General features: G+C 45.1%; 1 protein-coding gene across 1 annotated transcript in view; it reads right to left on the minus strand.

Annotated features, from left to right (window-relative positions):
- The window catches only part of RYR1 (ryanodine receptor 1), a 1,073,089-nt gene that overhangs the window by 174,218 nt on the left and 875,468 nt on the right, over nucleotides 1-23,403 (minus strand). Inside the window, exon 81 of the mRNA XM_078661091.1 lies at nucleotides 15,713-15,789. Coding sequence (XP_078517217.1) covers nucleotides 15,713-15,789 — 77 coding nt within the window. The remainder of the gene's footprint in view (nucleotides 1-15,712; nucleotides 15,790-23,403) is intronic.

Genomic DNA, 23,403 nt, shown 5'->3' on the forward strand with positions numbered 1-23,403 from the left:
AGTTTGGGAGGCTATCAGGTTACCAGATAAACCAACAGAAAATTGAGATTATGGAGTGGAATACACAGAACAACAACTCCTTGATAAAGCAACAGATAAGGTACCTGGGTATACAGGTAGTGGGGGATATAGGGAAAATAGCCCAAGTAAACTTTAATAAGGTTCTAGCTGAAACAAGCAACTTACTTAATGCCTGGAAAAGCCTCCCGTTATCGTTCCTGGGCCGCTCAAACATAGTGAAGATGATGATCCCCCCAAAATTCACTTATATTTTTAATTCTATCCCTCTAGAATTTAGGAGAGAGTGGTTTAATAAAACACAGGAAGATATAAGCAGCTTTATCTGCGCATCAAGAGGAGTCAGAATTGCTTGGAAGAAGATTAGAAGGAAGAAGGAACATGGCGGGATTGCCAGCCCGGGTCTGTTTCTAACTATAGGGCTTTCCAATTTAAGAACTATGACTACTGCGGAAGGAAGTTACTTTCTATACAAATGCGAGCATCCATATTTTTAAAAAAAAGTTAAATTAAAGATTTCAGGGTCCACTGCTAAATTATGGTACCATACCAGACAGTTATGGAAAATCCCGTACTAAAGTGAGAATGCCCCAATCTGGAATTCACCAGGAACACCAGAATTTTTAGCAGATGCATTATCAACCCCCTTGAGAGATGGATGAGTAACAAGATGGGGGCAGTTAATAAGCGAGAATTCACTAGTCTGCTGGAACCAACTCCTCGTTACTGACTAAAGGGGCACTTTCCAAATTTAAATTTTATCAACTACTGAGCTGGACAAAGACTCTAGGGAAGGAAGGCACAGGAAATAGAGACATGGAGGAGAATATACACGGAGATGTAATGAAGAAAGAAGTAGCACAGTGGTACTGGTCGTTCATATCAGCAGGAGAGGAGGAATTCAGCCTACCCATTGAGATCTGGGGGAAAGACCTGCCGAGGTTGGATGTTCAGAGTTTATGGCAAGTATCACTGTCTACATGTTGGCATATAATTAAGTCCGCACCTTTCAGGAAGAACCATTTGTTCGCATTACATAGGGTGAACTGGACTCCAAAGAAATTGTCCAAGTTAAGCAGAGGAGAGGAGAAAAAGTGTTCGAAACATGGGGAGAAGAAAGCAGACGATGCCCACATGTTCCAGCGATGCCCCCAACTACAGGATTTCTGGAAAGAAGTGGGTGAGATTCTCTCAGAAGTTCTACACCAGGAAAAGAGGTAAGCCTGGAGCTAGTAATGTTTGGGGTTACAAGTGGAATTAACAGCAGGGAAAGGCCCAGGTTAAGTAAAAAGCAGTGCAACGTACTTTTCCTCTTGATATTATTGGCTAGGCAGGAAATCTGCATTAACTGTATTCATCATAACCCACCAACTCTAGTGGGTTGGTTGGGATCAGTTCGTGGGGCAAATAGATTAGATCAGGCGGGAGTACAAACCAAGAGGCAAGAGTTTTGGTATGCATGGGACCAGCATGGGGAAAATTGACACAGTGAAACAGCTATGCCTAGGTAACTTGAAAAGTCCAATGATTAAGCAACCTGGTAATAAAATTCAAGCGGAACCTGCCTGCACAGGCATTACTCCCAATTGGTAGAGTGAGAAAAGGTGCAGAAGGGGGGCCGGGAGGCTGAAAGGATACCCCACATACACTAAATCCTCCAAACTTAGGTATATGTCTGGGGACAGGGCCAGAACAGCACAGTTTGAGATCTACGGATCTCTAACTGCAAAAACTCCTATCATCTTACCTCAACCAGTTTATTGCACAATGAGGACAAAAAAAAAAAAAGAAATGCAAGCCAGCTCCAGAGATGCTGGGCGCCCTGAGAAAGAGTCAGAAATGTGGTTCCACCTTGTTTGTTGATATAAAACATGCTTGTGGTGTTGTAAGTACGGACCATTACAGATTAACCTTTTATCCAAAGCAGGAAAGCTTGCAGGGAGAGAAATATGGCCTTCAACTCTAGCCTGTTAATATGCATCTGACCCTGGGACGAGGACCATTCTCCCTGAAACTGAAGGTCTTGAAGATGACCCCCCCCCCAACCTTCCATGGACGTGTCAGTGTAGGCTATCAATTTCGGGATCAAAGGCAGAAAGGAGAGGCCCTGTGAGAGGTGTGACTTCAAAGTCCACCATTCAAACCTCTCTCTCATGCGTGGAGTGATAGTTATGTCGTAGAAGGATCCCATAGTGTGAATCAATGGACATTGGAAGTCCTCTTGCAAAGGCCTCATGTTAAGACGAGCTAGTGGCACTAGGTTGATTGCTGAGGAGAGCATGCCCAGTAGATATTTGTATGTCCTCACAGAAGTGCACTTTCTTTTTGATAGTCTGAGAGCCAAGGTTTGCAAGCGTTCTTGCCTTTCTTGCCAAAGGAAAGCTTTTTTCTGAATGGTATCCAAGTTAGCCCCTAGGAATATCCTTGTCTGACTTGGAAAAACCGATCATCTTAGTTGGTTTATAAAAAGGCCTAATTTGCGGAACAGATCCATGCAATTTCTTGTAGCTGCAGCCGCTAGACGAGCCGATTGAGCTTTCAGGAGCTAATTATCCAAATATGGAAACACTTGGTGACCTTGATTCTGCAATGCAGCTGCTACAGGGCCCAGAAACTTGGTAAAAATCAGCAGAGCAGATTTGAGGCCGAAAGGTAGTACTCGGAACTGATAGTGGGTACCAGCCACTGTGAATCAGAGAAACGTTCTGTGTTTGAGATGTATAGGAACATGAAAATAAGCATCCTCTAAATCCAGTGATGTCATGGAGTACCCGCTGTGGAGGCGCCAAAGGATGTCGGAGAGTGTAACCATTCTGAAGGACTGATTTTTGAGGAATTTGTTCAGAAGCCTGAGGTCTAAAATAGGGCTCCAATCTCCCGATTTTTTGCGTATCAGGAAGAAGCTGGAGTAAAGAACAAGTTACTTACCTTCGGTTTTCTGGTGGATACAGTATCTGCCTGTGGATTCCTCACCTTTTGAATTATTCCTGCGCCAGCATTCCACGGAAATTATTTTCTTAGCTCTCCCACGTCAACGAGGATGTCATAATAGCATGGGTCCACTCGCGACACCATATAATATTACCAAAGCCACAAGAAGACCTTGTTGGCGTGCTGATGTCAGTTCAACCCATTTTTTCCATGCCTTCGAGGCGAACGGGCGAACCAACAACCTAACACAAGTATACCCAGTATGCATAATATATATATACAAACACATTAAGTATAAACATAAGTAGAAAGGAAAAGCAAAACACCAAATCATTTCCTAGCAACAAACTGTATGCATGAAAATGGCATGTAGAAAATAACAATGTCAGAAAGTCAGAACATTTTCGGTATATGCAGGAGGACAACGGGGAGGCGGGTGGGTCAGTGAGGAATCCACAGGCAGATACTGCATCCACCAGAAAAAGCGTTAACATATGTAAGTAACTTGTTCTTCTTATGGAGTTATCTGCCTGTGGATTCCTCACCTTTTGAATTGAATCCCCAAGCTGTCTCTCTACCAGAGGAGGGTGTCCACCTGCCTATACCAAAACATCTTGCAGTACAGAGCATGCAAAATAGCCATCCCTCCTATCCTCCGAATCCAAGCAGTAATGCTACGCAAAGGTATAGAGGGAGGCCCAAGTTGCCGCTTTACAGATGTCTACAACAGGAACACCTCTAGCCAGAGCAGAAGAAGAAGACTTAGCTCTGGTGGAATGAGCTTGAATACATTCAGGAGGCTCCTTCTTTGCCAGGGTGTAGCAGATCTTGATGCACAAGATGATCCACCTGGAGGGTAAACATCCTTCATAACGCGGTCAAAACACCGCGGTGCCATTACGACGCGTCTTTTACAACACAAGTCGTTACCAGGGCGCTCTAGACTAAGGAATAGTAGATTTACTATTCCAACACCTTCCCTACTGTACGTAGGCTGGAGTTGGAATAGTAAATCTTCGTATTCCTAAGTCCAGCACCCTACAGCGCAAGACGTGGTAACGACTTGCGTTGTAAAAGATGCGATGTGATGTACCGCGATCATTTTGATCGCGTTGTAACATCATACATCCACCTGGAGAGTGTTCGTTTGTGGACAACTCTGCCTTTCATTCATCCAATGTAGCCCACAAAGAGCTGATCATCCAGTCGTAGGTCCCGAGTTCTATCCAGGTAGAAGCTGACAGCCCTCTTAGGGTTCAGACGATGAAGTCTCTCTTCCTCCTTGGAAGGGTGAGGGGGATGATAGAAGGTAGGTTTCCTAAATGGAAAGGAGTAACCACCTTAGGCAGGAAAGCAGCCCTGATCCTGAGAACCATCTTTTCTGCATGAATGTACAAAAAAGGAGGTTTAGAACTACGAACCTGAGGCACTTACCCTCCTAGCTGAGGTAATGGCAATCAGAAAGACCGTCTTAAAAGACAGAACCCTCAACGCGCAACTATGAAGAGCCTCAAAAGGAGAAATCATAAGAAAAGTAAGAACTAAATTCAAATCCCACTGGGGCATAATGAAAGGAGTGCGAGGAAACCTATTGGTGAGGCCCTTATTGAACCTCATAACAATGGGAGACTTAAATAAAAACGGCTGATCCCTCAAACAGAGGAAAGCAAACCAGGCAGACAATTAAACCTTAACCGTAGCCACAGCACAACCCTGCTGGGCAAGGGAATGTGAAAATCCAAGAACGCCAGATAAGTGGGCTTTCAATGCATCAATGGACGTCTCTCCACACCATTTTACAAACTTGGACCACCTAGATGAATAAATAGATTTGGTGGAGTGTCTCCTGGATGAGGAAATAACATCTACCACATCTGGTGGGAGAGAGAAAGAACTCAGATTGCCCCGCTCAATCTCCAGGCATGAAGGTACACACTCTGGAGGTGGGGGTGTAGAACCTGCCCCTGCGATTATGAGAGGAGGTCTGCACTGAGAAGGAGACGGAGTGGAGGGTGGGATGAGAGGTGAAGTAGAACTGTGTACAACACCCTTCTTGGAAAATCCGGAGCGATCAATATGAGATGGGCCCAGTCTTGATGAATATTCCTCAGAACTAAAGAAATCAAGGGTATGGGAGGAAACGCGTAAAGAAGTTGCGAGCTCCAATCCAATTGAAACGCGTCCCCCAACGCTCCCTGCATCGGAAACTGAAGGTCGCAGAACGACAGGCAGTGCGCGTTCTCCTGAGTGGCAAAAAGGTCTATCCGAGGAAACCCCCACATCCTGAAGATGAGCTGGACCACCTCCTGATGAAGCCGCCACTTGTGATTGGCCGAATAATGCCGACTGAGACTGTCCGCACTCACATTTAGCACTCCTGCCAGGTGATTTGCCATCACACAAATCTGATGGCCCTGAGCCCAGGACCAGAATCGCAGAACCTCTAAGCAGAGACGATACAACCCGACCCCTCCCTGGTTGTTTCTGAACCACATCACTGTAGTGTCGTCCGTCAGAACTTGAATCAACTGATCGTGAAGGGAGGGAAGGAAGGCCTTGAGAACCAAACATATTGCCCGCAATTCCAAAAGGTTGATGTGAAACAACGTTTCCTCCGGAGACCAAAGACCCTTGATCTCCAGATCCCCCAGATAAGCACCCCACCCCAGAGTGAAGGCATCCGTGATCTCTGTGGCCACCGGTGGAGGAGGTTGAAAGGGCTTTCCTTGTGACATGTTGCCCTGCACACTCCACCAAGACAGCTCTGCTGCAGTGTCTCTGGAGATTCTGACCTTCTCCCCGAGATCTCCATTGTGCTGATACCACTGCCTGTGAAGTCACCACTGGAGTGCCCTCATGTGCCAGCGTGCATGGTTGACCAGGACTGGAACAACCGCTCCATTGTGAAATAAAGGAATCATCTCCTAATTGTCGAGAATCCTCTGCAGAGGCGGGAAAGCTTGACACACAATAGTGTCCAGTACAGCCCCTATGAACAGGCTGCGCTGAGGGCACCAGGTGAGATTTGGGCACATTTATTGAGAAACCCAAGTTGAATAACAATAGCGTTGTTGCATGCAAGTGACATAACACCATCTTGGCGACTTTGCTTTGAGCAGCCGGTTGTCCAGATAAGGGAAAATAGTAATCCCGACCTTCTGAGATGTGCCACCACCGCGATCACATTTGTGAAGACCCGTGGTGTGGAAGTAAGGCCGAATGGGAGGACTGTAAACTGGTAGTGTTGAGACCCTACCGGTAACCAGAGATACTTCCGAATAGGGATGTGGAAATACGCATCCTGTAAGTCGATCTACACCATCTAGTCTTCCTGCTGCAGTGCCAGAAGAACCTGATCCAAGGTCAACATTTCAAACTTTTCCTCTTTTCCTGCTTGAGGTAAAAATTCAAAACCCTGAGATCCAAGATCAGCCTTAGCTGTCCGTCCTTTTTGGGAATCAGGAAATAACGAGAGTAACAACCCTGACCCCTTTCATGCTCCGGGACAACCTCTATCCCACCTTCCTGTAGTAAGGCAAAAACCTCCTGCTGCAGAAGCAGCAAATGGTCCTCTGAACACCAGATCCGGTGAGGAGGGTAAGGAGGTGGAGACACTTGAAAAGGTAGGGCGTACCCATTTTCCACAAGATTCAAAACCCAACGGTCTGAGGTAACTGATTTCCAATCTTGTAGAAAATGAAACGCACCACCTCCTACAGGATTAGCATACTCGACGATGGGGATCTAGAGCTGCTTTCCCGTGGTACCAGTGGTGGGGACAGAGGAGGAAGAGGAGAAGGAAGACTGCTGTCGACAAGCTCCCCGAAGACGGCCTCTACCTTTCCCTCTGTACAACCTGTACGGATGGTTCTGCTGCTGCTGAGTCTTCTGATGACCTCGAAAGGAAGCCACAAGACCATGTAATATTTTCTATCCATAGCCCCTGGGCTGGGACTGCAGGCCCAAGGACCTAGCAGTAGCCCTATTGTCCTTGAATCGCTGTTGTGCAGAGTCCGCCTTGGTTCCAAACAATCTTGACCCATCAAAGGGTAGATCCAGTAAAGCAGCCTGTACATCTGGCGAGAAACCTGAAGATCTAAGCCAGGCACTCTCGCAGCCAAGTCTGCTGTGTCCAGACCGGATGACCTGACTGTGTGCTGCTTGCGAATCTGAAAGCACCTCAAGAAAATGAACACAATCATCTTCAGAAAGTTTAGGAGCCACTTGCTTGACAGAGTCCATTAGAGCATGAATGTACCTCCCTAGCAATCATGTGGTGTTCGTTGACATCAGAGCCATACTTGCTGAGGAAACCACCTTTTTGGACGTAGCCCTAACTTCTTTGAGTCTCTACCCCCTGGGGTGGTAGGAAAGGAACCAGATAACTGCTTGGAACAAGAAGCTTGAACCAACAAGCTTTCTGGAGATGGATGGGCAGAAAAGAAAGCTGGATCCCCAGAAGCAGGTCTATACCTTCTTGCCACTGATATAGAAACTGCAAGGGCTGACAAGGGTTTCTGCCACACTTCCATAATTGGCTCCGTCAACATCTCATTGAAAGGCAGCAGAGGTTCAATAGAAGAGGAAGGAGAATTTAGCACTTCAGTCAGATTATTTGACTGTACCTCAGCTGAAGGCAACTGAAGGTCCAACAATTCAGCAGCTTTTCTGATGACCAAGTGATAAGGGGCAACATCCTGTGAAGGTAAAGCCTTCCGAGAATAAAGCTCCCACTCCGAGGAAGTATCAAGGCCACTAGCCCACGTAGACCTTCAAATTCGTCTACGGAGTCGAGAATATTTCCTTCCTCCTGTTCTTGTTGGTACTCATCTTCCTCCACAATCTTTGCGCTTCCCTCCTGGAACACTGCTTCAGGATCAGTGTTGGCGGTGCCAGTTGCGGCACCGGTGACAACGGAGCCGGCATCGAAGGAGGACCTTCCGAAGTAGGCACCAGCGCCGATCAAACCCGAGATGACGCCAGCCTAACACCAGACGGTACCAGTGATTGAGGTATCAGAGTTTAGAACCTCGACACCGGGAACTACCACGATGGAGCCGTAGGCATAAAAGGCACGAAAGGAGCTTGGGCATACTGATGGGGAATGCCCAGAATAAAGGCAAGCGGACCCACGGGGCCAAAAGGCACAGCAGTAGGGTAGGATGCCCTGGCAAGCATGCCAAACATCGCATTTAGGAAATGAGAATGATCCAATCCTGGGTGTCTTCGAATCCCTCGGTGCCGGAGAGGGGGCTGGAGTCACCTGAGGAGTAGGAGAAGGGGATGGAGAGAAGAAGTCTTTTTCACAATGCCGCTGTACGGGAGAGGCAGATCTCAAATCCCTGCCCTTCGAAGATCAACATTGTGATCCATGTCTTTTCTTATTATTATACTTCTTCGACTTCAAGGTATGCAAGGTTGCCGACTTTGATCTCTTACGACCCCTCTTTTCCCTTTTTGCCTGCACCATGAAGAGTTTGGCCTCACTTTCTTGGAGCGCCTTAGGGTTCATCTTCCAACAGCATGAACACCCTTCGACGTCTTGGTCTGAAGAAAGACACCAAAGACAGTCGTCGTGGGGGTCCGTGATGGACATATGGCCCCCACACTCCTTGCAGGGCTTGAAACCCGACTTCTTCGAAGTAGCCATTCTCACTGCAAAACGAAGAAAAGACAAAAAAAGATATCACAGTAAAATGGAGATTCCCAGAAAAAAAACGTTACGCGTTGTCGGCACGGAAAAAAGGGAACTGACGTCAGCACGTCAACGAGGTCTTCTTATAGCCCCGGTGACTTCATACGGATATGTGAGTGGAGCCGCGCTATTATGACGTCCTCGTCGACGTGGGAGAAAAGAGTTTCTGTGGAATGCTGGTGCAGGGTAATTCAAAAGTTGAGGAATCCACAGGCAGATGTATCTATCAGAAAGCCTTTTCTTCTTTGTGCTACTGGAACCCTCTCTATTGCCCCTTGCAGTAGCATATTCTTCGATTCTTGTTTGAGTTAGTGAAGACGAGGGGGTTGCGATCGCCTGAGGGGAGTGTTTGGTGGGCACTAGATGAATTCTAGAGTGTGGCCATAAGACATGAGATCCAAGACCCATATCTGTCTGTTGTAATATTGCGCCATTGATGGATATGCCTGGAAACGTTCGCACTGGTTGGGGGGGGGGGGAGGGGAAATAGTTACCAGTACCCTGATGTGGTCACTGCTTGAGACCTGAGTCGCGTGCTTGCCATGTTGGTTTCCTGTGTGAGCCTTGCCTGGAGAAACGAGCTGTTATGTTAGGATTGCTGCTGGAAACCATGACAATATTGCGGTTAAAAGAATTGATAGTTTTGGGTGCACTGGAAAATCCACATCCTCGTGCACCTCAAAAGGGCACTTTACAATACTGTAGGGTGCATAATGCTTTGGCTGTGTCTGTATCCGTTTAGATGGCTAGTATATCTTTATCTATATGTTTCCAAATAGACTGTCTCCATCGTATGCCATGTCTAGTATTTTTGATTGCACTTCTGGACGGAAGGACGTTGCCCTAAGCCGTCCTTTGCATCTTAAAACAGCTGCACCAGCTAGGTGTTAAAAACTTGTTGTGGCTATGTCCATAGCACAGTCTATAATTTCGCCCGCTGTGCTGTCTCCCTCAGCCAGGACCTTATGAAATTCCTGTTTATTTTGCTCCGGTAAAAACTCCAGCATGGCTCCGATATTGGACCACATTTGCCGATCGTAATGGCCCAGAATAGCTAGTGCATAAGCAGCCCTGACAGAGATTGCGGACATGGATGAGAATCTCTTCCCAATGGAATCCAAACGGCGCCCTTCCTTGTCCGGTGGAGACGTGATGGAGTGGAAGGATTTTTTTATCTTCTATGAGCCACTTGGGAAATCACAGAGTCCGGTTTGGGATGGCCCTTAAGGCATGTGGGGGAATCCTCTGGCGCCATGTATTTTTTAGCTAATCTTGGCAGTACTGACACTACAGTGGACAGTAATTTCATTACTTTAAGTCCTTCCTGCCAGACATGGTCTGTAATAGGTATAGATCTTACCGATTTCCTTGATTGTTCTTTAAAGTCATAAAGGAAACAATCTGATTGATTGACTATTGTGGGAAGATGAAATCTGGAAGTAGTCCTGTCCATCAAATTATGATAACTTCCAATGTGTACTTTAGGTGAGTCAGAAGGACGTCAAGGAGGAGGAGATTGTGTAGGTATAATATATGTATTCCATTTAATCGTGGGTGGAGGAGGATCGTGAATTTCTCCCTCTTCAGGCTCTTCTTCAGAAGAGGTTGGATCCTCTCTAGGAAGAACAGGGATTATGGGACGTGGCGTCATCCTAGGAGTAGCAGGAGGAGGCAGTATTGGTGTAAGCGGTACCTCAGGTGGTGCTGATGGAGGCAGCGACACAGTAATGTGTTCCTCCTGGGGCAGGAACCTTTTTCTGTAGTCGTGAACATGGTCTGCAAGTCTTGTATTACAGAAGAAGGTAATTGAGAAGTTTCTTGCCTTGGTAGATCAACTTAATATCTAAAATGCTGATATGGTGTAGGAGTATCTGGATAGTGTTGGTGAGGAACTGGATAGTGTTTGTAGTACTGCTACTCATCTTAATAGTCCTTTTCCTCCTCCTGACACTTGACATTAAGTTCAGAAGGACTGTGAGCAGTCCCAAAGGGACCATCATTATCCGTTTCCTCTATGTCTAGAAGGTAACTTGGGATTGAAGGCGAAATCTTGCCTGGTGATTGAAAACCATGCCGCAGCGATGTTCTGTACAATCTGGATGGCGTGGACTGCATTTGCAGTGACTTCGTCGGCAGGAGAGGCGTCGATGGGTCAGTCGTTGATGGGACCGTTGGCGACCCTGATTTTCTTTTCGATGACAAACCATCAGCGAAGCCGTCGACAGTTTGCTCGTCGACTGTGTGTTTGTTAATGGTGTGCCTGTCGACGTTGTGCTTGTCGACGTTGGAGCCTTCGTCGACTGTAGAGCACTACTCGAGGATCAAGCCATCGTCGACAGTGGAGCTGTTGTCGACAGAGATGGTGTTGTCGTTGCCGCCGACTATGGCAACCTCGATGCTGAGGCCTTCCTCGACGGTAAGGATAGTGTCGATGATATCAGGGCATTGATGCTCACTGTCCATTTTGTAGGAGTGGCCGCCGACAGTTTTGATGAAGAGATAGTAGTCGTCGCCGGCATTGCTGAAGAACCAGGCATCGATGGGGAACCTGACGCTGACAAGGATCTGAGGCTGGATTTCAGCCTGGAGGGTCCTGAAGATTCCAATGTTCCCCTAATTTTGGCTTAGAAGTCCCAGAATGATGTGACAAGACTAGCTCTGAAGAGACATAAGTCCCTTCTCCTTTCATCGAGCTTCTTTGGTCAGATGAGAGGTTTTAAGGTGTTTCATGACCTCCTCAGGCTGACCCTCAGGCGCAAAAACAACAGTTGATGGACAGAATACAGAACAATGTCATACATTCACCCCAGTACAGAGATCTGGGCCTAAATCCATCGTTTTTTTGCACTCCACACCAACCCAGTTCAGACATGGCCATATGCAAATCAGCCTTGACCCTGTGCCTCCTGGGAACAGTTCAGCCCAAACTGCCAAGCCATGTCTTCCCTGGGCCGGAATCAAGCATCCTAGGACCGGTTTCTGGCTATCAGCCGTCATCAGCCAGGATAGCTTGACTCCAGTGGTGTGGAGAGCACGGGACTCACATCTGAGCATACCCATCCCACTCGGGGTGACAAATGCAAAAACAACAGTTGATGGACAGAATACAGAACAATGTCATACATTCACCCCAGTACAGAGATCTGGGCCTAAATCCATCGTTTTTTTGCACTCCACACCACCCCAGTTCAGACATGGCCATATGCAAATCAGCCTTGACCCTGTGCCTCATGGGAACAGTTCAGCCCAAACTGCCAAGCCATGTCTTCCCTGGACCGGACCCAAGCATCCTAGGACCGGTTTCTGGCTATCAGCCGTCATCAGCCAGGATAGCTTGACTCCAGTGGTGTGGAGAGCACGGGACTCACGTCTGAGCATACCCATCCCACTCTGGGTGACAAATGCAAAATTAACAGTTGATGGACAGAATGCAGAACAATGTCATACATTCACCCAAGTACAGAGATCAGGGCCTAAATCCATCGTTTTTCTGCACTCCACACCACCCCAGTTCAGACATGGCCATATGCAAATCAGCCTTGACCCTGTGCCTCATGGAAGCAGTCCAGCCCGAACTGCCAAGCCATGTCTTCCCTGGACCAGAATCAAGCATCCTAAGACCGGTTTCTGGCTATCAACCGTCATCAGCCAGGATAGCTTGACTCCAGTGGTGTGGAGAGCACGGGACTCAGATCTGAGCATACCCATCCCACTCGGGGTGACAAATGCAAAAACAACAGTTGATGGACAGAATGCAGAACCCTTAGGCGATCTGGGCCTTTTATGGGATTTAGAGGAAGTGTCGCTCTCCTCATCAGAAGATGCTCCTTCAGTCTTCTTTAGCCACAACAAAAGTCTGCCCTCTCTATCTCTAAGAGTCTTAAATAAAAGGTGCTGCAGATTCAACATTGTATTGCTTCATGATGAGGATAAAGGCAATAGATGCAATCCTTGTGGGCATCATCAATATGACCCCGTTTCTTCACACAGGATTTACAAGGGCCAAATAGTCCTTTCCTATTAGACACTGTCCAGTAAGAAAAATTAGACTTATCTGAGAGAAATGTTGAAGAGATGAACAGAACTCAGGCAGTCTCCCTTCACACATGACGTGCGGTGAAAATCTGAGGGAATCAGCCTCTCTTGGTGAAGTTTCTAGAGGGTGCTGGTCACTTATTGGCAGTATTTAAGTTTGGTCCTTTTTTAGAAAAGGAGGTACATAGGCTATTAAATGCATGGTTGCCTCGATGATAGCCTATGACGATCTTTAATTACTGCTTTATTTATATTACCGTGGGACTCCCACTTGGACAATGGGTAATGAACCAAGCATGTGAATCTATGAACGAAACCAATACTGGATAACTACAGTTATAGGTAAGTAACTTATTTCATTATTTTGATACTTTACAGTACCAACTTTAGTAGTCCCTTTAAGGAGTTAACAGAGCTGAATCATCAGCCTGTAACTCTAATTGCTAATGGTGTTACTAGCCTCTTTTACAATAAAAACTACAATTCAGGGTTTTTAAAATTGGAGCATGTAAAGTTACATGTTCAACTTTCTAACATAAAGCACCCTGCCCTATGGCTCTATAGGCATACATTAGGGGTGACATATATGTTAGAAAAGGAGGGTGGGGCTTTGCCGTTACCTTAAATGACAAAGTTGAGTTAGCAGTCAAAACTACTCTGTTTGCATCCTGGGGGAATGATTCAAGCATGTGAATCTATGAAAGATACCCCAATACTGGATAACAGTACATTAAATCTGATTCAATGGTTAAATCAGATCTAATGTCACTGATGGGCCAAGTGTAACTTTAGAAAGTGGCCTGAAGCCCACCTTGGACCTCAGGGGCCTGAACTTCTTTCTCAAATTGGAAAAGTTCAAGATGCTGACCTTAGCTAAAATTTCACTAGCATTGGAATTTGGAGACAGGATGGTGTCAATCGACCGGCAGGATGCATACTTTAAGATCACTATATTTTGGTGACACTGGAAGCACTTGTGATTTGTGGTGGGTTATACACACTACCAGTTTGTAGTACTTCCCTTTAGCTCAACATCGGCACCTCAAGTCTTCACAAAGGTGATGGCAGTGGTGGCGGCCCGTATCAGAAGATCGGGCATCCCCGTTTTCCTGTTTCTAGATGACTGGTTAATCAAAGCTAGTTTGTCGGAAGAGGTGTTATGCCATCTGCAGTCAACAGTATCTCTGCTGTACAGCCTGGGTTTTTCCATTAATGAGCCCAAATACCACCTGCAGCCCTCCCAAGAACTCCAGTTTATAGAGTTGTACTGGACACCTCTTTTCTCTGTGCCTTTCCTCCGCCCCAGAGGATAGCAGAAAACTGAGAAATTGTTCTATGCTTCCAATCTTCTACTGTCCACCCCATCCTCCTGTTTCATGGAAACACTTGCATCGGTTGGATCCTAGGCGAGCAGTTAATTACTACCTGGATTTTCAATAGGACGCCTAGCTTTTTGTCGGGTACTGTGGTACTAAAAAAGGTAAGATGGTGCAAAAGAGGCCTCTATCATGATGGCTCAAACTCTGCATCAAGACTTACTACACATTAACCGAGAAAGAAACTCCGGAATTAATCAGAGCCCATCCACAACAGCTAAGTCAACCACTTCTGAACTTGCCAGAGTTGCACCAATTACAAAAATCTTTAAGGGAACATAGCCATCTTTGCACACCTTTGCCAAGCACAACTGCCTGGATTCAGAGGTGCGCAGGGACACTTTTCAAGGTCCGTTCTGCAAGAGTTCTGCAAGAGTTTGATGCCTAAGCATCCATCAACCCACCTCTTGGGTAGGGTACTGCTATGAAATCTGTTCTACAGCGAGGAATCTGCAGGTAGAAGTATTCATCAGAAGAAAAAGTTACCTGTGGTAACAACCTTTCTGGTGGATACTCTGTCCACCTGCAGATTCCTCACTGACCCAACCTGCCCACCTTCTCGATTGATGGATGAATTATAGGGATAATAAATAAGATCCCAAATCATATGGTTTGGTACTGCACTTCTAGATTAAGGTCAATCTGTCCTCTCGCCTTAAAGGCTTGGAAAAAATGGATGGGAACTGACACTGTGCGGGGGCAAGTGCCTTATGGCCTCAGTGGCACTGCCTGATGTCAATTCTGGCATCAAGCTTTGAATTTTTCTGGATCCAGTCTGGTGTCTAGGGTTGTCCTACAGATGACAAATTTGCAGGTAAACAGAATATATACTAGAACAAAATGAAATCACTGGTATGTAACCTTTTGATATATACATGTATTACACCTTCTGCCACTTCACTGAGCTGAGCAAAGGAAAGGGAGATGGGACCAATGACATTAATAAGCATTCATAAGCAGAGGCATGAACAATGGCAAAGACAAGGAGATGTGTGGCCAACAACAAGGAGTAATGAAAGCAAAGACAAAGAAGTGTGAGCCAGGGCAAAGAGAGATATGAGAAACGGCATGGAAAACCTTAGAAAAGAGAAGGAGGTAAGCTGAGCAAAGTGAAATTGAATAACAAACAAATATAATCGGAGGCAAGGACAATGACCAAGGAAATGCTGACATAAAGAAAAATGAGAGATGTAGCAAGGAACAGGGAGGAGATGTGTGATGACAAATGTTAACACTAGAAAAAGCAAGAGTACAGACAGATAAATAGCTAGATAAGGACAGGGAAGACAGAGTAGGACAGATAGGAATAAGAGTAGAATTCTGTTCCTCAATAGTTCATTTGCATTTTTTCCCCACATTCCCCAAACAGACATCCATTTCTTCTCTCCAGGGCAACAATTTCAGTCAGTGCATCACAAAAGTACTACATTAATTTTATTTTTTTGTCTGGCCAACCTAAAGATCATCCTGCCCTCTTAGTTGTTTACATATTTAGTCTACTCCAAACACCACAATCACAAAATATAGAGAGACTTCTGGAGTGTATGGTGAACTGTTCATTAGTACCCCTGTTTACAGTGCCTTTCTGACAAAAGGAAGCCTTTTTAAAATCCACTATTTTAGTCAGTTTCTTCAACTCTTTCACATCAGTGCATACCTGCAAGTCTGCATCAAAGTCTGGACACTCTGGAAGAATCCCACTTCTCGTTTATCTTTCAGATACTCCAGCATTTTCTGCAAAAAAATACAATTCTCGTGAATCGAGAGGCTATACAAAATTCTGGTAGTAAATCTAAGCACACACTAACTCAATGCCCTAACAGAGGATTTTCATGAGGCAAATACATCAGATTTGGAAGGTGCAACAACAAAACCACTACACTTCACTCAACAGATGCCATCCTAGTTTATCTGATGGTTCAGATGATGTTTAGGTATGAAGATCTAAATGCCTCAATTACTGCAGGGGTTGTGCACTATACCACTAACCCTACATCTATACTCTTGACTCTAACAATCAGTCTATATGCACAGCCTGAAGAAACACCAACTACACTTACAACACTCCACTCCTCATTTGACCCGACTGGTTCAGGCCCAAAGGAAAATCATTGTGAATTTTAACGTGTCCCTGTCTGTAACACATATGTTTTCTATCCATGCTTGTTAAAGGTTAACTAACTCATGTGAGGTTCTGGAGTATGGAAATAAAGAGATTTTTACAGTCTCATGTGACAATGGCGTGCTCATGTGAATGTTACAGAAGTGTGAAGGAATTGGCGAAAGGGAATGTGAATAAGATTTCTATATGGTTACTTTCTTTCTAGTGGACATTCTATCTAAGTGCAGATTCCTCATCCTTAAAATATTCCCCAGGTGCCAGAGTAGATCTGGAAGTTTTCACATTAGTGCTTCTGCACACTACTAGGTGGGATCATGAGGCTACGAGTTGGCTTTCTTCCCCCTGCAAGTGACAGGGCAGAACCGCATGTAAGCGCCACCCCTGCACGCTGAAATCAGTTTCTTGCATGACTCTTTCAAGCCGTTGGACAGAAAGCAGTAAACAGTACCTCGCAAAGGTGAAGGGTCTGTGGAGTGGGCACAGACCAAAATGTTCTGCAGGGCCAAACGAGCAAAATGCCCTTGCATGCGGTACTGGTTGGCAAGGCAGTAGTGCATTGTGACGTATGCACTGATGCCCATGTCACATGCAAACTCAGTGGTAATTGACTTGCCCTGATTGAATGGGCTCTCAATCCCTCCGGAAGCTGCTCCTTGGCAATGCATAGCAGACTTTAAAGCAGAGGACCATCTGCCTTGACAAAGTCTTATTTTGTAGCACCTCACCTTTCATCACCCAGAAAATCCCACAAGAAGCTGATCATACACCCAATGATCTTTACTGTGATTGATGTAAAAGCTTAAAGGTCTTTTAGGATCCAGCCGATTGAGTATCTTTCCTTCTTTGCTGGGGTGAGGCAGAGCAAAGAACTGTGGGAGGATGATGAATTGCCTGAGATGAAAATGAGTCCCAAATTTTGGCAAAAAAGGTTGCCCTGGTTCTCAGCATCAGTTTGTCTGAAAAAAGTTGTGTAGGGCAGTTGCAACAAGGGAGCCTGGATCTTACTCTAGCAATGAGTTGACATCATCACGTTGAAGAAGGCAGTCTTTAGTGTTAGAAGAGGCAAAGAGCTGCTGTGCTTTTGCTCAAATGGAGAAATGTCCCACTGTGGCACCACAATGGTTTGGACGAGAGCATGTGTTAAACTTTTAATAAACCACATCACTCTACATGATGTAAACAAGTATGGTTGGTCCAGTAAATGCAGAAAACAAAAGGAGACAATAAATACCCTTTAATAGTGCCCACCGCAAGTCCTTGCTCAGCCAAAGACAAAACAAGCAATAAGATTTCCAACAGCTTGGCTTGCAGATAATCTGTCCTGCTCAAATTTGTCTCAGCACCCAGCATAAGAAAACAAGTTACTTACCTGTAACTTCAATTATCCAGTATTGGTATCTTTCATAGATTCACATGCTTAGAATCATCCCCGCCGACGAGGTGGGAGTCTCGCGGTACAAAAAAACATATACATTATAGTCAAAATAACATTACACAATAGGCTATTATGGACAGCAAAGTCACTACATTAGCCTATCTTAGTCCTTTTCCAAAAAGAACCAAACTTGGAACACAGCCAATCAGGCTGCAGCACCCTCTTAGAACCTTCCACAGAGAGGCAAACCCTCAGATTTTCGTAGCACAAGTGACAGTAAGTATACCATAATGATAAGGTAACACTCTCCGGGGAGGAGGGTGGGTCGCATGTGAATCTATGAAAGATACCGATACTGGATAACTGAAATTACAGGTAAGTAACTCTTTTTCTTATCCAGTATTCGGGTATCTTTAATAGATTCACATGCTTAGAATCATAATAGCTAGCAGTAAACAATACTTAGCTGTATAGTGGATGGTGGGTATCATAAGAAAACATAATAGATACCATGTAAAACTGATACCATAATACAGTCATATTTCCACTCTGATAAAGGGCAATTCATAAACATATGCACTAAATAATTATATGCAATAATGAACAGGTCAATAGTAAATCTCATATCCTCTCATTATAGAGGCTTACCTTATTTAAAAAGGTTTCGTAACACTGCATGGCCAACTGCTGACTCAGCCTCTGTTGCTAGATCTAGGCAATAATGCTGTGTAAACGTGTGCACACTTTTCCAGGTTGCAGCACGGCAAATCTTCTCCAGTGACACACCGGCAAAAAGTGCAGTAGATGAGGATACTGCCCTAGTACAGTGAGCCTAAGGTTTGTTAGATAACAGATGTCCAGCCTTGCAATGGCAGAATTGGATAGTGGATGCAATCCACCTTGAGATAGTGGACTTCGTTACTGCTGATCCTGGCCTTTGACCACCATAAGAAATAAATAATTGGTTGGATTTTCTGATGGAAACAGTATGCGAAATGTAGAACTTCAAGCATCTTTTGACATCCAAGGTATGCAAGAATTTTTCCGCTGAGCAACACGGATTAGGAAAGAAAGATCGTAATATAACAGGCTTGTTGAGATGGAATGAAAAAGGAACCTTGGGTATGAACGTGGGATTAGTTCTTAAAAAGACATAGAAATTGGTAAATTTCAAATACGGCTGTCTTACAGTGAATGTCTGTATTTCATTTACTCTTCAAAAAGAGGCGATTGCCAATAGGAGAGCTGTCTTCCATGAGAGACATTTTAACTCAGAGTTGTGAATGGGTTCAAATGGATGCTTCATTAGCTGTTGTAGTACTAGATTCAGTCTCCATTCCGGAGGAGGAGCCTTAATGGGAGGAAAAGTTCTGAAAAGCTCCTTCAGGAACTGTTTAATGAGATTGTCTGTAGGTGGAAATGGCCGCTAGATGCAGTTTAACAGAAGCAAACATAAGACCAGATTTAGATAATGACAATAGATAAGGCAGAATCTTATCAGGAGGACATTTCAGAGGATGAATATTCCTGTTGCTGCAACAGTAACAAAATCTTTTCCATTTTAACGCATACATCCTCAACATAGAAGGAGCTCTAGCTCTAGCCAGAAAGTCTCTGCAGTCTTGAGGTAGATTTATCTCCTTGAACTCCGTGAAACCAGAAACCATGCATGAAGTTGCAGCTGAGCTGGACGAGGATGAAGAATCTGGCCTTTGCTCATTGACAATAGGTTCGGCATTGCTGGAAGACGGAATGGTTTGCGCTCAGACAGAAGGAGAAGCTCTGTGAACCAGTGCTGATGTGGTCATTTCGGTGCAATTAGAATTCTATTACAGGACCGGAGGCTTCAGATTATGCTTCTCTTTCATTTACTGTAAAACTCACAGCAGCCAATAAACATAGTTTAGTAAAATTAAACATAAACAAAAAAGGGGGGAGAAGGAGGTTAAACCAGACCAGGTCGGCCTCCAGTCTGTGTACGAAATACAGGAACCCTATGTCAAGGGTCCAGAGACCTGGTAGGTGTTTGTATGGTCACTGCTTACTAAGTCAGTGTGTACCAAAAATGTGTAAGAAAGAAAAATTTCTTTCTAGAGTCCCCTCACTCACCGGGGTTGCCCCACGGTGACATGCTTCATCATTGGGGCCATCCCAGTTCTCTACGAAAAGGGGCGTGCTGCGACAAGGCGACTACGCTGGAGCACTGGTTTTGTGAGATGACTATGTGTGGTGCAAGTGTGGTGATGGTGGAGTGGGTGTGGAATTAAAAATACCGTGCTAGTGGGCCTCAACAATTTATTTCGCTCCTAGTGTGGTATAAAAAATTAAAAAGGGGTAACACTGTATTCCAACTTTTACTGAGCTAGATCAGTGTCAAGGTCAACATGTTTCAAGCTCCCCCAAGCTTTTCTTCAGGACCATACAGGGTCCAGCCCTGTATTGCCACTCCTGTTTTCAAATGAAAAAGTGTTGCTAAAAACTACTTATTTACAATGAACGCTGTTGTTAATAAAACATGCGTGTTGTTGTACATACGTTTTGTATTTCACTTCGATTTCTGTAAAATAGAATAACAGTTGTTAAATGATGGACAACCCCTTCCAAGAAGGGGAACAACTCACATGCATCTCACTCCAACTAGGGCGTGAGTGTGCCCTTGGCATCATAATGATGCGTGCTGGTTTTCAAAACGGTGTAGGAAAATAAATCACTGTGAATAAAGTGGTTTAGTGGTTTCACACACAAAACATATAGACTTAATGTGACTATTGACAAGACACACAACACATACACACGAAATAATATGGCAGATGGTTATATTTACATAAAAGAGTGTATGATTACACCCCATGGTCTTAGGCAAGGGCAGGAACGCCTCGTGGAAACATTGCTGAAAAAGGATTATCAAGGTTCAGAGTTAGAAGGCTCCTTTCCTGTTTGCCCGTTTAAAATTGCCGATTTCCTTGCAATCTAGCATAGTTCATACACTTACTTCCTATCGGCAGACCCGCTCGGTACTACCTGGTGCTTCCTCACCCGACCGCATACTGATCTGAACCCGGGCTCGCGGTGTATTTAGAACGCGCGAGCTTCCGGGTTGCCGGGACAACCTCTGTTAAGCTAGAGCGCTCACTTGGGGCGGCCATCTTGGTGGGATGTGATCGCGCTCGGCGCGAGTGTTAGCTAAAAATAGGGATTACTACCGAATGTTGCTGGGTTCAGGGATAAGAAGTATTTTAGAGTGATACTGTGAACTAGGGCATTTTTATACACTAATTTAGAACACAAGTTTTTTTCTCGGGTGGGCGAAGTTCTTTAGATTGATTAGGCTTATTCTTGAAAGAACGGGTATTTTAGCATTTGATAGATAGGAAGGCTAGTACCTATCTTTGCTGGGAAGGCTGTGCTGGGTCTTTTGATATTGTGGAAAAAGGTATTCATGGTGATAGGGTTTGTTTTTGGGGGGGAGTATTACCATGATATTTATTCAGTTGTGGTTCATACCATCCCAAGTCAATTCATTAGAAAAATTGTCTATGGGCGAAAGGCTCCCCACGGGATTTCATCATTAAGTCCTTGGGTATCTGTATGAAGACGAAACACCCATCTTTGTTCTTTTTCATGGAGGATTCGTTCCTGATTGTCTTTGTTTTTCACTGTTTCTATGACCACCCAGGTTAAATCATTAGGTGTATGGTTCTGTTCAATGAAGTGGGTGGTCATTCTTGTTGTGGCTCGCTTGCACCTGATGTTACTTCTGTGCTCTACTATGCGAGTACTGACCTTCCTAGTGGTCATTCCTACATAGTGAAGGTTGCACGTGCAGGTTATCAAATACACAACCCCACTGGTATTGCAATTGGAAAAACCTTTTAGTTCCCATCTCGTAGTGTTGTTGAAAATTACGTTTTTGGTTGGGGAAGTCAAATGACAAACACTACAATTGTTGCATGGAAAATGACCATCAGGTAGTGGTTGGGATCTTACTGTCTGGGTTATTGGTGTGGGACGGGTATGTACCAAATAATCCTTCAAATTTTTACCCCGCCTATGACTAAACATGGGAGTAGGTATGTGAAGGCCGCCGCTGTTAAGTATTGGCCAATGTTTTTTGATTATTTTGGACACACTGTCAGAGACTTGATTGTACGTGGTGATACAGATCGGTTTTTTGTCCTCAGGTTGTGTTCTCTCTTTGGGTTCTAAAAGTGCTTCCCTGTTGTTGTTAGCCGCCCGTTTTTTAGCCTCTTTGATCAGTTTATTTGGGTATTTTCTGTATCTCAGCTTGTTGCTTAAGTCTTCCGCTTGGGTTAGGTAGTCGGATTTTTTGCTACAGTTCCTGCGCAAACGGAGGAATTGTCCAAATGGCAGGTTTTGTTTGAGATGGCGAGGGTGAAAACTATCAAAGGTCAAGAGGCAGTTTCTTGCTGTCTCTTTAAAATGGGTTGTTGTCACCAGTCTGCCTGACTCAGCATGGATGTTTAGATCAAGGAAAACTAGATCGGTCTTGCTCATTGAGCAGGTGAACTTGAGGAAGGGATCCTGTGTGTTGAGCCAGGTGAGAAAGGTCTGTGCTTCTTCTTCTGTGCCTTGCCATATCAACAAAATATCGTCGATATAGCGTTTCCAATGTAGGATTTGATGTCTGTGTGGATTCCTCTCATTCAGTATTTTGTTTTTCTCCAGTTGATGGACGTACAACCCGGCTATGCTCGGCGCAAATGTACTGCCCATACTGGTCCCATGTTGTTGTTTATATAGGGTAGATTCAAAGCGGAAGAAGTTCTCACACAGTGCTAGTTGGCAGCATTCGAGTACTACATGGCGAGGAGTCTGGAATTCCCACTCGTTTTCGTACAGTACTTCCTCTAGAATCTGTAAAGTCTCTCTGTGTGGCAAGCTGGTATACAGACTTTCGACGTCCAGACTTATCAAAAGGCTGGATGTCGCGTCAAAGGTTAGATCTTGTAACAGGCACAGTACGTCCTTGGTGCATGATCAAAAATTAGCTAGCATTCGCGCCAAGAATTTTCAATTCTATTAAGGACACAGAGGCGAGGATTATGCTTCTCTTTCATTTACTGTAAAACTCACAGCAGCCAATAAACATACAGTTTAGTAAAATTAAACTACATTAACCATGATGCTTGGCCCAAGCCACGCCTCCTTAGCCCTACAAGAGCCCTGGTAACAGTCCCAGCTTCCTCTTTCTTTGCTGCTCACAGCAAGAGATAAGTGCTATGCTCCTTACCCTATTGCATTATACATAGATTGTTTTGATATGGCAGCACGCTTATTTATGTATATATTCATGATTATTATAGCCGTTTTTACCTTATCTGGCGTTTCTATGCGCAGTTTGTTTTTTGGTGTGTCAAGGCTTTAGTTATCCTGCTTCACGCGTTCTGCGCGCTCTGAGGCCCCTTGGTGGGTCTGTGGCGGCGGCCGTGTGAGGAGCGCTACTGCGCTCGTGATCGGAGCCTCGCTCCTTGCCCTTCGCGCTTGGCGCGTTCTGTACCGGCCCGCTCTGCGGGTTTCCAGCTTTCGGCCGGCATTCCTCACGGTCCCAGGAGGGCGCAGGGCTCTCCCTAATCGCCCGGATGCCTCAGCAGAGCCGACAACCACTCGGCGAACGCGTGCAGCCCAAGTCACGTCCATTGGGCTGCATCTAGTAGGATTCTGGACTCGATTGGGCTGCACATGTTTTTAGGGTGTTTCCCACTGAATTTTCACGGTGTTTTAGTTAGAGCTGGTGGAGAGGACGCCTAACTGGCTGGAATCAGTAGTTGCCTTTCTGGGGAGTGTGCACACGCTCCATATATTGAATTTTCTCGGCTCTGACGCCCCTGGG

Source organism: Lissotriton helveticus, chromosome 9, assembly GCF_964261635.1.
Source record: "Lissotriton helveticus chromosome 9, aLisHel1.1, whole genome shotgun sequence".
Taxonomy (NCBI): Eukaryota; Metazoa; Chordata; class Amphibia; order Caudata; family Salamandridae; genus Lissotriton; species Lissotriton helveticus.